Source organism: Mauremys reevesii, linkage group 5 (assembly GCF_016161935.1).
Source record: "Mauremys reevesii isolate NIE-2019 linkage group 5, ASM1616193v1, whole genome shotgun sequence".
NCBI classification, from domain to species: domain Eukaryota; kingdom Metazoa; phylum Chordata; order Testudines; family Geoemydidae; genus Mauremys; species Mauremys reevesii.
This window is the reverse complement of record NC_052627.1, coordinates 119,412,946-119,425,806: the sequence shown is the minus strand read 5'-3', so window position 1 is coordinate 119,425,806 and position 12,861 is coordinate 119,412,946. Positions and strand designations below refer to the sequence as shown.

General features: G+C 42.0%; 1 protein-coding gene across 1 annotated transcript; it reads right to left on the bottom strand.

Annotated features, from left to right (window-relative positions):
• Positions 1-2,173: 2,173 nt before the first annotated feature.
• Positions 2,174-12,857, bottom strand: TNIP2 (TNFAIP3 interacting protein 2). Its single transcript, XM_039542421.1, has 6 exons — positions 11,879-12,857; positions 7,829-8,131; positions 5,272-5,361; positions 4,643-4,906; positions 4,093-4,212; positions 2,174-3,453 (listed from the first exon to the last, which is right to left on the bottom strand). The coding sequence occupies exons 1-6, from the start codon at positions 12,374-12,376 to the stop codon at positions 3,169-3,171; spliced, it is 1,560 nt and encodes a 519-aa protein (XP_039398355.1). The 5' UTR covers positions 12,377-12,857; the 3' UTR covers positions 2,174-3,168.
• Positions 12,858-12,861: the final 4 nt, after the last annotated feature.

Here is a 12,861-nt window from a genome sequence, read left to right as displayed (position 1 = left end):
GCAGGAGGTCAGACTAGATGATCATAATGGTCCCTTCTGATCTTGAATTCTATGATTCTATGATACTTATTTACCACATGAAAGTTGGCAACTGTGTGCTCTGTGGGGGCTTGTCTGGGAGCAGTAACTCCCTCAGCTGAGAATACCTGAGGTGGGACCTGCACAAAGGCAAGAGATCTGGGCACCATGAATGAGATGCTGTGCTGGCTGGTGGAATAACAGGAGATGCAGCAGACAGAGGCAAGCATTTCTGAATTGGCAAGCGGAGCAACAACAAACTTTGCCAGAATTCATCAAGGAGCAGGCCCAGGTATAGTAACAGCTCCTGCAGAGGCTAGTGAGTGCCAGTGAGGGGACTGGAAATGAAACAGTGGGCCTAGAACTCTGTAAGATGGCCCAGGGTGATGAGCCTGATGCCTTTTTGCTAACATTTGAACAGGTGTCCAGGAGGAGCATTCCCTGGACAAGACACAGGGTATAGAACCAGCTGGCAAGAGAAGGAGAGAAAAAGAGCAGGACGTTGACATGGAGGCCTTCGTGGGCAAACCCACCCCACCAGTCTCAAACCAGGGGCAGAGGAGAGGGATCCAGAAATTGTGGCCCTAGAGGGACAATTCAGCCAGACCTGTCAGAAGTGACTGGTGCAATGACCTATGTGTAGGGCCCTTCGTTTTCAGTTTTTATCTTATTTAATTTTTCCTGGGAATTTATTGGTGGTGGTGGTGAAGTAATAAGAGGTGAAAATTGGTGGAAAAAACTATTAATTTTTCTGGGTAAATATCAGGGTTTATTTTGGTGGATGGAAGGACACGGGGAAAAAAAGTATTTAGTAGATTAATGCTTTGGTCAATGTAATTCAATGTGGTTTGCTACAGAACTCAAAACACATCTGAGTTCAAGAAAACAATATAGCTCTAATCGCCACATAAAACTTTTCATTTGAATAAGTTGTAGAGTGACCTATTAGTCTATAAATATTTACATTTAATAATCACTGACATTGCTGCAGCCTGAAGACGGCTGCAGGCCCATCTGAGGCCAATTATACAGTTTCTGTTGGAAGGATTGTGAGCACCTGGGCAGCAATTGCTGGGCTAACACGGTAACTGGGAGAATGTAAGAAAGGGAAAAAGCAAGCAAGGGCAGCTCAGCAGGAAGCTCACAGGGTGAGCCTGGGCTGAGGAGTGAGGGCTGTAGGGAAACCTATGCTTGCTGTAAGCCCACAGTGCATGGTATTACTATGTAAGAGAATAAATACACACCTTGGTGAAAGAAACAGGTGTGTGTGTAAAACCACCTGAACTGACTGGACACTGGTTCACTGGATAGTGACAGAGGGGCCCTGTGACAGCATCTCATCTGGACAGTATGTCTCCTTCCCTTCAGTCTCTTATTACTAGTTCTCTAGTTATGAGATACCTAGTATTTTCAAGTGCTGTGATGGGCATATGACAGCAGTTAACAGGACGTGTGGGGAGGGGGGGAAAAGACAGACAAATGTGCTAGAACAAGGAGAAAGACAATGTCAGACAAACTGTACTTTGACCTGTTAAAGGAAATGGGGATGAGGGGAGAGGAATGAAGTGAAGCTAGGGTAAGTGATATGCAAAATGCACACTATACAGTACTGAATGATGTTCCTTTAATTTGGAGACAGCCTGCTGGTGCAGGGTTTTTCCCCTACCCACTTTACTTAGACTCCAGCCTTGTCATGGTGAGGTACATTTTTTCCAAGCCCAAGCTCTATGTATCTGTTAGGTACTTATATGGCCCCTATTGCCACAGTAGCTGAGCACCTCACATTCTTTAGTCTCAAGAGCCCTGTAAGGTAGAGAAAGCTATTTTCCCTCTTTTACAGATAAGAAACTGAGGCACAGAGGAGGTAAGTAACTTGTGCAAGTTCCTCAGTCTGTGGCATGGAAGGAATTGATCTTGGGAGACAACCTCGTTCCCAAACGAGCACCTTAACCCCAGGCTCATCCTTCCTCTCCAATTACTTAGCACTTACTCTTGAAAAATAGTGTGTGATAAGCTGCTGTTACATAAAAGATTCCTTATGTATAAAGTAATGTGGCAACTCGTATTTGAAGCTGTAACAGTCAGCCAGAAATTAAGTCCAGCTGCATTTAGTAATATATTTCAGTGAAAACTTCAGTGGAAAATACTCTAACCCAGTAAAGCAACTACACCCCAGTATTTTATTATAAAAATAAGTTTGACAATTTTAAAATATTTGTATACAAGCTGTATTCACGTATGTACAGTCACTTTCTAGCACAGAAGAAAAAAATAAATATAATCCCTGTGCAATATGTTTCAGTGCAAAAAGAGAGGGTTTAGATCAGAGTAACTAGTATCTTAACATTTTCCTCCCATTCAATGCAAGTGATAAGTAAAAGCTCTGTCAGACAGAGACATGGTTGATTTCATTCTGTTGTATTAAAATGCCTAACAGACTCAAGGTAATGACAAATGAGATGTCTCTATTCCACTGTACCCCAGTATGGCACAGTGAAGCTTTCCCCCCCTACCTTACCACTTTTGCCACTCTTCCCTATATGGCTGTATCTGTGAAAAGGAAGGTATCCAGATTTCAAATCCAGTTAAGATACTGTCACTCTTTACCCTTTATAAATATTTCAGATTGCCACCAGTACAAAGAATCAAACTTTTGCTTGTAAGTCTGTCTGCTCTGAGCCCATCCAGCACTTTTGGCTTGTAGCAGGTTTGCATTTGTTACACTCACATTTGTTGGAGTGTTAATTTGTATATTTCCATTCTTTGCAAAATGGCTTGATTTATGTTGAAGTCTCTGGTGCAGTCCAACAGGTGGTGGAATGAAGAAAGAGGTAGACATTTCTCATCGTGCTGGTTAACATCCTACATTATGGCCATTTAAAATGAATTACTTCATTATTATTTTTTTTGCCTTTATTGTAGATTAGTAATCAACTTCTTTCACTAAGCTGTCCTCAAATCAGTTTCAGCATCGAATCTCTCTAAGCACTGAATTTATGCTTAGATAAGTCAGTCAAACATCCAAACCGGATGATAAATATTAAAAATATAACCAACATTAATTGGTACTGTAGTATACATCTCAAAGTGCTGTTTTCTCAGTATCAAGTAGTGGTTGATTTGATATTTGATTGCACTTCTCAGGTCAGATTATTGACAACATTCAGCAACATGTCTGAGAAATTCATCACTGAGTTCATCATTGAAGAACCTCATGCAATGAGGGCACTGAAGTTCACCCTGTCCTCGTCTCTCTGACCCTGAACTCCCACTGTCTGTGCGTGTAGCAGGTTGTTCAGATTGTGAACCTGTTCTCCTCACGCCTGACTGGACTTGGCTGTTGCCCAGTAGATGTTCAACATTTGTCTGTACATACACACGATGATTTTGGTTCCCAGTGTGAACTCTAACATGACCAGTTGTCTCTCTTGATTCCTAGGAAATTAAAATAATAAAAAAAAAATCAGTATCAGAAAAATCCAATTTTGAGCCCAAAAGGGTTGATCTAAAATTCTAGCATTGACAATATTTTGATAAGGCTGACAAGATCCAAAAGCTGCTGCATATAAAGATTTTTAGCTGAAACTCAAAGCAATCAGAGCCAGAGACTGACAGGTGATTAAGTTCCAAACAATCATAAGACCTACATAAAATAAGTGATTGAGGGTCAAGTATCACGTGCAACAATAACTGAAATTAAAAAACAAGCGAGTTCCACCTATCCCCTCTTTGTACTGAACTGGTACAGTGTCTAAATCCATGAGAAGAAATATTTCCAGTTGTGCTGATTCAACACAGAAGGGAAACTGGAACTAATAGGAGGTGTTATATAAATAGGAGAAGACAACTCCTAATTCCTCTAGAACTGAAGTTCTGAAAGACGGGTATGGGATTTAGCAGTTACAGCTCCGACACATCTGAATTTAAGATATTTGAACAAAAAACTGTCCATGATTTATTGGAATGTTTTGAAGTTTTTTTTCTTTCTTTGGGGTGCATCTGATTTTCAGGTTGAGTTTCTCTTCTTAATGAAAAGAACTTGGTTTAATATCTTGCCTTTCTAGATTTCTTTACCTGTCTCCTGGTTAGCTGGTGCTGTAGACAAGCAACTTCTGCCTGAAGTTCCTGTATTTTACTTTGTGCACGCTCTCGATCTGCTCTTTCAGACGTGAAATCATCCTTGTAAACAAGTACCTGAAAATGAATCATTTAAATACTTTAGCCATTTACTGAGAGTGGTGAGTTAGCAGAGGTCATAGAGGGTGAACGAATTAGATTCGCCCATCTCTAATATTTAAACTAATACTTCAGAATGCAGGTATTCTTTTCTACAGTATGTCTGCACTTAACAGTACTAGATATACAGAATTTACAAAAATACTGATATTTTGTGTTGGAGGAAAATAAAGCTATCACAGAATTCCTCCAATACTGAATTTTACTTGAAAGTGTGTGTATGCCTCTTTGTGCTGCTGCCACCTTTGCAATCTGTACAGTCACCCAAGTGCCAAATCAGAAAAATCAACTTGAAAAAGTGAATTCAGTGAACTTTTTTCTCATCTTTTTCTGAGAAAATCTTAATTCCTAAATCAAGCAAATCTGATCAAAGAGTAGATCTAATGACCTGTTGCTCCAACATTTGTACACGCTCACGATCTCCATCTTTAGCCTTCTTCACATCCTCTAACTCTCGCTTTACTTTAATGCATTCATTCATTTTTTCTTCCAGTAATTTGTTCAACCGAGAAATCTCCTTCTGCATCAGCTCTGAATTTCTTTGCTGCTGTTCGGGTTGAGACTTCAGTTCTTTCAGCTGCAGGTGGAGTCGTTTCACATATTCTTCTCTACTAGCATCATACGCCTGCCACTTTGTATTTAAGTCTTCCACCTGAGAGCACCAGAAAATTCAAAAATAAAAATATACATCTTAAAACAAAGTGTTGCAAGCAAAAGCTTTCAGAGAAGGATTACGGTGAGTGGTGTTGATCTGTTGTTAGGGCAGAAACAGAATTCTTAAACATGTTACATTGACTCAATTTCTTTGTGTTTAATGGGGCAGCTAGGTTATGTATTGAGGATTTGTATTTGCCAAGGGAACAAAGATTACATGCTAGCTAATATATTTTATTGAGACTATTCAGGGTCTGCATAAAGGTGCCATTAGGGTTAAGTTAAATTAGGGTTTGTTAGTGGGAATTTACTGTTGAAAATGTATAATCAAATCCTATTCTACAAACTAAAAAATGTACTTACATGAAACACTTTTTGTTGTAACTTCCTGTTTTCCTCCTGTAGTTGGCAAATAATTGTTTGGGGTGAAGTTTTATTCTCTGAAAATTGTAGCTGTCAGACAAAGTAAGCGTTACTTTGATTAAAAAACCACAAACCTCGAAGACATGTATTCACAGCTTCATTTTAAAAATAGCACAAACATCCTCCATTTTTCTTCCTTAAGCTATTCAAACATGTTTTGGATTAACTCATAAGATCAGTTGTTGGTAAGCTGTTTTTTTTTTAAGCAAAGGAATTAAATTTGCCTTAACATAAGGGAGATAGCCCACCTGAAAAACCACAAAACAAAAACCACCAGCAGCCACAAACACTCGTTCACGTTGGCTTGCTGCGACTTTAAGCAAATGAGAAAAATAATAAAGCTGCTTGATAAATTTTTGACCAGAAGTTTTGAGCTTTTGTTTTAATTACATGCCTTTAGACGTTAAGAAATGTCATCTGTTCAAAAAAAAACCCCAAAGTACATGAGTAATAAAGCATTTTTGTAAAAAATTCCCTAGAATGAACTAAGACTCACATCTGAATTTCTCTTTGACAGGGAAGTCCCCACTGTACAAGGTAAGCTAATTATTAGACTGAAAACTTACTACTTAGAGAGATGGATATTTCAGTTACACATAAAACATCACACTGCTGAAAATTTCAAGTCCCATTAAACAATCTGTTTTTCTTTCCATCCAAGTCAGCCTCTGGCTATTCACATAGTAATATTTTACATTACTGGAGCATCTTTCATCCCAAAGGCTCCCAATGCACTTTACAAATTTAAACTCTCCACAGGGATCATTGAAATTCACAGCTCTTTTAAAAGATCCAGTAACAACAGCTTAGGACAAGAAGTGAGCACTACTTTCATCTGCTTTAAACTTCAAGAAGAATCTTGATGAACAAAATGATTAAAGAATGTCACCACAGCATCTGGTTTAATACCCCATTTCTTATGGGGATTATAATGTATATTCAATTATCAAGAGTTGCCAACTCATGACTGTCATGAATCAACTGATTTTTTTTTAAGTAGTTCTTCATTTCAGGAACAGTAGGGTTTCTCTTGTAAATTTTTACTATTATTTAAGACTGCCGTCTCCCAAGGCTTTCAATGAAACTGAAGTCAGACTGCCATCAGTGAAGTGGGGATTCTTGGTAGGTATTTCTTGGCTAGCACTGTAGTATCTAAGCACCTCTCAAACACTAAGGAATTTACCTGAACAAGGCTTTGTGGCTTTATATTATCTCCACTTTAGGTAGAAAATCTAAGTCACAGAAATGAAATAATTTATCCACAGCCACACACAAGTCTGACAGAGCAAGGAACTGGCTCTGTTTCCTGGTTCCCTGGCCAGTGTTTTAATCCTTCCCCAAGAGAGAGGAATCCTCTTCCACAACCTATCAGCAAGAGTGAGGCCTATATTTTGTGTGCAGGGCTGAATTTTAAATGGCAAATGATCACACACCACGGCTCAATGAATCAGAAAAAAATTAATGCAAATTTTTAAAATCTTATGATATTTAAGCCAACTTGATTTTTGTAGTCCAAGGATACATCTACACTGCAATTAGACACTGGCATCTGACTAGGACTCAGAGCGGAGTATGTATTTGGGCTTGAGCTGGAGGCTGAGAGATGGAAGGATCTCAGAGCGCTAGAGCCCACAATTAAACAGCCCTTTAGCTTGCGCCCCATGAGCCTCAGTCACCTGGCACAGGCCAGCTATGGGTGCCTAACTGCATAGACTAGCGATCCTCAAACTGTGGGTGAGGACCCCAAAGTGGGTTGCGATCCCATTTTAATGGTCGCCAGGGCTGGCATTAGACTTGCTGGGACCCCGGGGCTGAAGTCAAAGCCCAAGCCCCACTGCCCAGGGCGGCAGGGCTCAGGGTGCAGCTGCCCCCCTTCCCCCCCTCCCTCCAGCCTGGGGTGGAAGCCCTTGGGCTTTGGTTTCCCCACCCCAGGATGGTGCGGCTCATGCTTTGGCTTCCCCCACACAGGGCAGTGAGGCTCAAGCTTTGCCATACCCCTGCAGGTCATGTAGTAATTTTTGTTGTCAGAAGGGGGTCATGGTGCAATGAAGTTTGAGAACCCCTGGCACAGACATACCCCAAGGACCTCATTTTTGTCTCGTCCAAGGAATGTCACCACCAACAGCATAGCACCCTCTAGTGCTCTGCTCTAGTCTCCATTGGTTTACCGAATAGTAAGTGTGTAAACATAATAATGGTTTGGGAAAGGATGCTTATGGCACCTACCAAAAGAGGCTCTGACTACTAGAGATAGATGAGGGATGGCAAAAATGTACATGACGTTTGGACAGAAATGATCAAAAACAGCTTCCATCTCTCAACAACAAATACCAACAGTTAAGGTTTTGTGAGAAGATTCTCCTTTCCTCTTCACTGTAGCTGAAGAGATTGGGGAAAGTGAGAAATAACTTTTAGAACTATTGCATTAACAGTTGCTTACAATTTAACATCCCTCCCTCCAAATTATTCACATTGACAGAAAATGTATTAAGTGTACCTGATTGGATCTTTCAATCGGAATATGCTCCTCTAAATACCCTCTGTCTTTTCTCTTTTCTTCTAGACATTTTGCCAGCTGCTGACACATTTCTGCTGTGGATGCCAATTTACGTTGAAGTTGGTGAGTTTCATCGGTGAGTGAACGACACAGTACTTCACTTGTGGCCTGGACTTTCTCTCTCTCTGCCAAGCTTCTCTGGAGTCGTAAGATTTCTCTCTCTTTTTCATACTGTGGCTGACTTATTATCTGCTGTATATCTCTGTCTTTTTCTTCTAGTTGCCGATTCAGCTTCTGCACTTCCTAAATATTGGGGGTAAAGTTGATGTATTAGAGAACATAAAATGAACTCTCAAGCCAAGAGGTTTATAAAAGTGAACTTTCTCATCATTGTTTAAGAATAACTTAAGTCCACTGTTCAGGAATGTCATTAGTACCATATTTTGTTACAGTTAAACAAGACCACTCATATAAAAGTCACTTTTCATCAAGTTTCCTGAATGTGGCATTGGTCTACAATGTCTTTCTAGTTCTCATTTTATATTTGCATGAACATATGCTTATGCACATATCCTAGGTCAGAAAATAGTTGGTATGCAGAAAAGGATTTGCCAATACACTATGAACGGCAGATTGTTTCTAACCTCTTATTTGATATTTCATGACAATCACTACAGGCTTTTTTTTTTAAAGGAAAATATTTAATTAGGGCGGTTATCCCACTTTCTCAAACATACTACATACATATACATGGATGACATTTTATGTACTATAACTTATGCTTCTGATGCAGGCAGCGTAGCTAGCTTGTAGTGTGCCAACCACTTATGGTGCAATGAAAGACTTCTGTTTGGCTCTTGTACTCCAGGTGTCCCAAATTATAAGCTGGTAGAAAATTTCTTTAAGCTATTAGGGACTATAAATTTAATCAAAGCAAATAGTATGCCTGATCCTGAGAGACAACAAAGATAGTATCATTCTACACAGTAACTTGATCAGGAACAGTAATGACAGAGGAACAAACTCCACACAGAATGTGTAACTCTATCCTGGGGTGGGTTATATCTGCCTGACAAACACCTGAGGGATCTGCATTTTCTTAACTTTGGCAATGCTTGTATATCTTGTTGTACCAATAAAGTTTCATGGAATTGGAAGCTCTGTAACATTACCTCCCTTAACACATGGAAGCCCCTCTGAGTGGTTTGAAGGGTTTGGGATTTGTTGGGGTCCAGAAGGCAGCCAATCTCTGGCATCGTCATGTACTTAAGTTGTAAATGAAATTTAGAGTACCTGTATATTAACACTGACCCAGTGAGCATCAACTTCCTATGTTCCCACTTAAATTGTTAAGGGGTGAAAGAAATTGGAGGACAACAGCTGTAAAGAAAGCTGATGGAACATCACTCCCCCAGAATCTGCTAGTACAGGGGTAGGCAACCTATGGCACGGGTGCCAAAGGCAGCATGTGAGCTGATTTTCAGTGGCACTCACGCTGCCCGGGTCCTGATCTCCGGTCCGGGGAGCTCTGCATTTTAATTTAATTTTAATGAAACTTCTTAAACATTTTGAAACCTTATTTACTTTACATACAACAATAATTTAGTTATATATTATAGACTTATAGAAAGAGACCTTCTAAAAAGGCTAAAATGTATTACTGGCACGCAAAACCTTAAATTAGAGTGAATAAATGAATACTCAGCACACCACTTCTGAAAGGTTGCCGACCCCTGTGCTAGTATTTCTACACAGCATTTTGGAACAAGCAGGAGTGAGCCTCTCAGCCCAGACATGGGCTGTTGGGGGGGGCGGGGGAGGAGAGAGAAAAGAGATCTGGCTAGTGCTCTAAAAAAATAGCTGTCTAGACAGCACTTTGAAGTTGCAAGGCAGGCTCTGAAGCCTAGGGAGCGGGGTGGGCTTCAGAGCCCAAGCCACAACTTCAAAGTGCCTTCTATACAGCTATTTTTAAAGTGCTAGCACAAGACCTGCTAACATAAGTCTGTGGACCCAGGCTGGGAGGTTCACTCCCATACATATTAGACATACTGTACCCACAAGTTGTCCTGGATCCCAGGGTAGACCAGAAATTATGGAGGCAAAAGCCACAGTACACCTTGCAAAATATGTCCCATTTTTTGGGAGGTGAAGGGGTGGGGGTGGAAGATTGCAATGCAATATCCCCGCTAATTCCTTAGGAGATCAAATCTTGGTTCTCCAATAGAAGAATACAATGGAAAAGCAGAGCATGAACTCAGTTTCCAAGCCCCATGTGTAAAAACCTGTATTGGGGCATTATCTTGGCTTTTAGCTTGGCAATGGTGACACTGGGTTACCTCTTGAGAGCCTTGTAATAAATTGTGTTTAAAATGTTCACTTCTAAAATCAAAACTTATACTGACTAGTGCAGTTTTAAAGCTGCAGCAGAAAGCACTTGTCATTTTAAATGTTAACTGCAGTAATTAGAAAATGAAATGCTGCCATGTACTTACTGTAGATTGGTGCCTTTGAGCATTTAAGGGAAAGAATACACTGTGTCTGGGATTCAGAACAAACCCACAACTATATCAAACCCAATACAGATACGGAATGTTTTAAAAGGATTCAACAAGCTTAAAAATCCACTTTAAGAACAAAAGGCTATTTCTAGCTATGTTTTGTTGGCCGGTGTTGCACTTCCTAGGTAGTTTATGGCATAAGACATTCATCAACCTGCCTTGCTAGGTACTCAGACAGCAGAGTGCTGACAGAGCTGTAAATACCTAGACATATCCCAAGTTGCACACTGTATAGAACAGTGAGATCATGTTTTATTAGAAGTCTCAAAGCCTGAACAGGTCTAAAGAACTGCAGCATTTGGGAAACATTCTTGTACCAGCATAATGTCAAGAGATTACTTGTCACAAGACTATTTGTTTCAGTTTCCAATATTTTCTGGTTTGGAACTCCCTTCACACACACCAGACTGCTTCATTACAAAGAGAAATAGTTAACAGTAAAACACTTTTTCCAGAGTGTTAGAAAGATGTTTGTTTTTAAACCAGAAAGGAGGAAAGTTGGTAATTCCTTGTGGGGGAAAGGGAGGAATCTCAACTAGTTGCAATTGTTACAACTGAAATGCTAGGTCTGGTGTACAGATAGGCTGATGAACAGTTCAAGAAGCAGACAAAGGGGGGAAAAGGAAAACTAAAAAAATCCCATTTAAATGCCTTTTAATCAAGAAATGTTGGCACTGTGGATTTATGTTATGGAGTGAAAAATAACTGCTTGCAATAAAATATTTAAAAATTGATTTGAGCTTATCTTTTCCAATAATCTTCCACTCTACTTGTGCAAACTAGTGAGATTACATAAAGATATACACTAGCTTGTGTGCTAGCTGTAAATCTCATCTTGATAGCAGCATGAAAAAATCATTAGATTACATTTAAAAATACCATTTAGATGTCAGTCTCTGAGATTTCTATATGCTACATCTCTGGCAACTACTTTTTGCTTGACATGACATGTTCCCACAATTCAATCAGTGCCCCGAAGTGCATGATTATACATTGGTTATATTAAATGATGCTGTCTTGAAAGTATTTGAAGATGACAGGTTACCTAGTGGTTGCAGAGCACTTGGCAAACTTGACTTCTGGGCTCTAATCCAAGCCCCTTCACCAGCTTGCTGTGTGACATTGGGCAAGTCACCTAAACCAAATCCACCACCTAGAGCATCTAAAGTAAAAGGTCCTAAATCGATATTTAGGCATCTAAATTAGTGACCTAAACTAAGGGTGGGGAGATACCACACATCATGGCACCCAAGCCCCTTTCAAATAGGATGTTTAGCTTTAGGTACTCAGGGTTGAAAATCCTAGCCTTCTCTAAAAATGGGTTTAGAAATAACACTCTTTTTCATATTAACTGGGGTTAAATTCTGTCCTGGCTCACAAGTGTGCAACTTTTTGAAAACAGAATAGAGCTCTGCCCTTTGCAAGGGACTGCCAGGGGAAGGTACTCGTCTCTGTAAATACAAATGTTATTTTGATACATTTGTGTTTTTACCTGGCTCAAAGTTTCCACCTTCTGTGCTGAAATTCTCTCGCTGTCTTTAAGCTCCTGCTTCATTTGGCCAACCTGATCTATTAAACTTTCCACTAGAGATTTAGCAGGTTCAACAAACTTTCCCCCAGGTGGCGATGGCTGCTGCTCCCCTTCCTGTGCTGCTCCCAGTTGGACAGCCTGGTACTTGGCCACGCTCGCCCTCAGCTCCCCGATCATCGCCTCCTTGGCTGAGAGCTGCATTTGAAGGTGCTTCAGCTGCTGCCCGGACTCATGATACAGGTTGCAGATGGCTTTGTACCGAGGCACTTTGCTCTTGAGGCTCTTGTTCTCCAGGTGCAGCTTCTCCACGGTCTCCTCCAGCTGCCTGCACCGGGCTACCAGGGGGTCCGTGCTGCTGTCCTCGTTCACTGAGCACATGGTGGGGGGAAGAGAGCACAGATCACCCCGCGGCCGCGTCTCTTCCTCCAGCAGGGTGAACAATAACCCCCCCAGCTGCATATAAATCCCAGGGGCGCCGGGCACGGGCCGAGGTGCTGCTGCTAGTTCCGCTCCCTGCCGCCGCCGCCGCTCGGGAGCAGGTACGAGCCTTTCGGCGCTAGCTGGGCGCGGCCCCCACCGACTCTTATCGGCCGGGCGGGCGGGCAGGGGCTGCTCGGCACCGCCAGCAGGGAGGGGCCGCCCACGGGGGGCGGGGCCCGCAGCCCAGCGAGGGGAGGGGAACCCCGGGGCGGGGGAAAGCGCGAAGCGAGCCGAGGGGGCCGAGAGGCGTCGCTGGGATCCCGCGCGGGGCTCTGGGAGCCGGGTTGGGGGAGGGGGCAGCCCGGCCTTGCGTAAGGCCCGCGGTGTCCTAGCCGGCGCTGCCCCCCGGGAATTTCCTGGCGGGGCTTCCCCGCAGCGGGCGCGAGGCGGCAGCTCCCGGCCGTTCCCCGCGGACCAGCCAGCAGCGAGCCTCCTCCCTTCCGCGCCGGGCTCCGGCCTGGGGC

Bases quoted from the DNA above. Each gene is read 5' to 3' on its own strand.
- TNIP2 (XM_039542421.1), bottom strand. From the start codon at position 12,376: ATGCAGCTGGGGGGGTTATTGTTCACCCTGCTGGAGGAAGAGACGCGG. The intron at 8,132-11,878 runs GTAAAAACACAA...CCCAATATTTAG, and splicing joins AGGTGGAAACTTTGAGCCAG to GAAGTGCAGAAGCTGAATCG. The intron at 4,213-4,642 runs GTCATTAGATCT...ATTCATTTTCAG, and splicing joins TACAAATGTTGGAGCAACAG to GTACTTGTTTACAAGGATGA.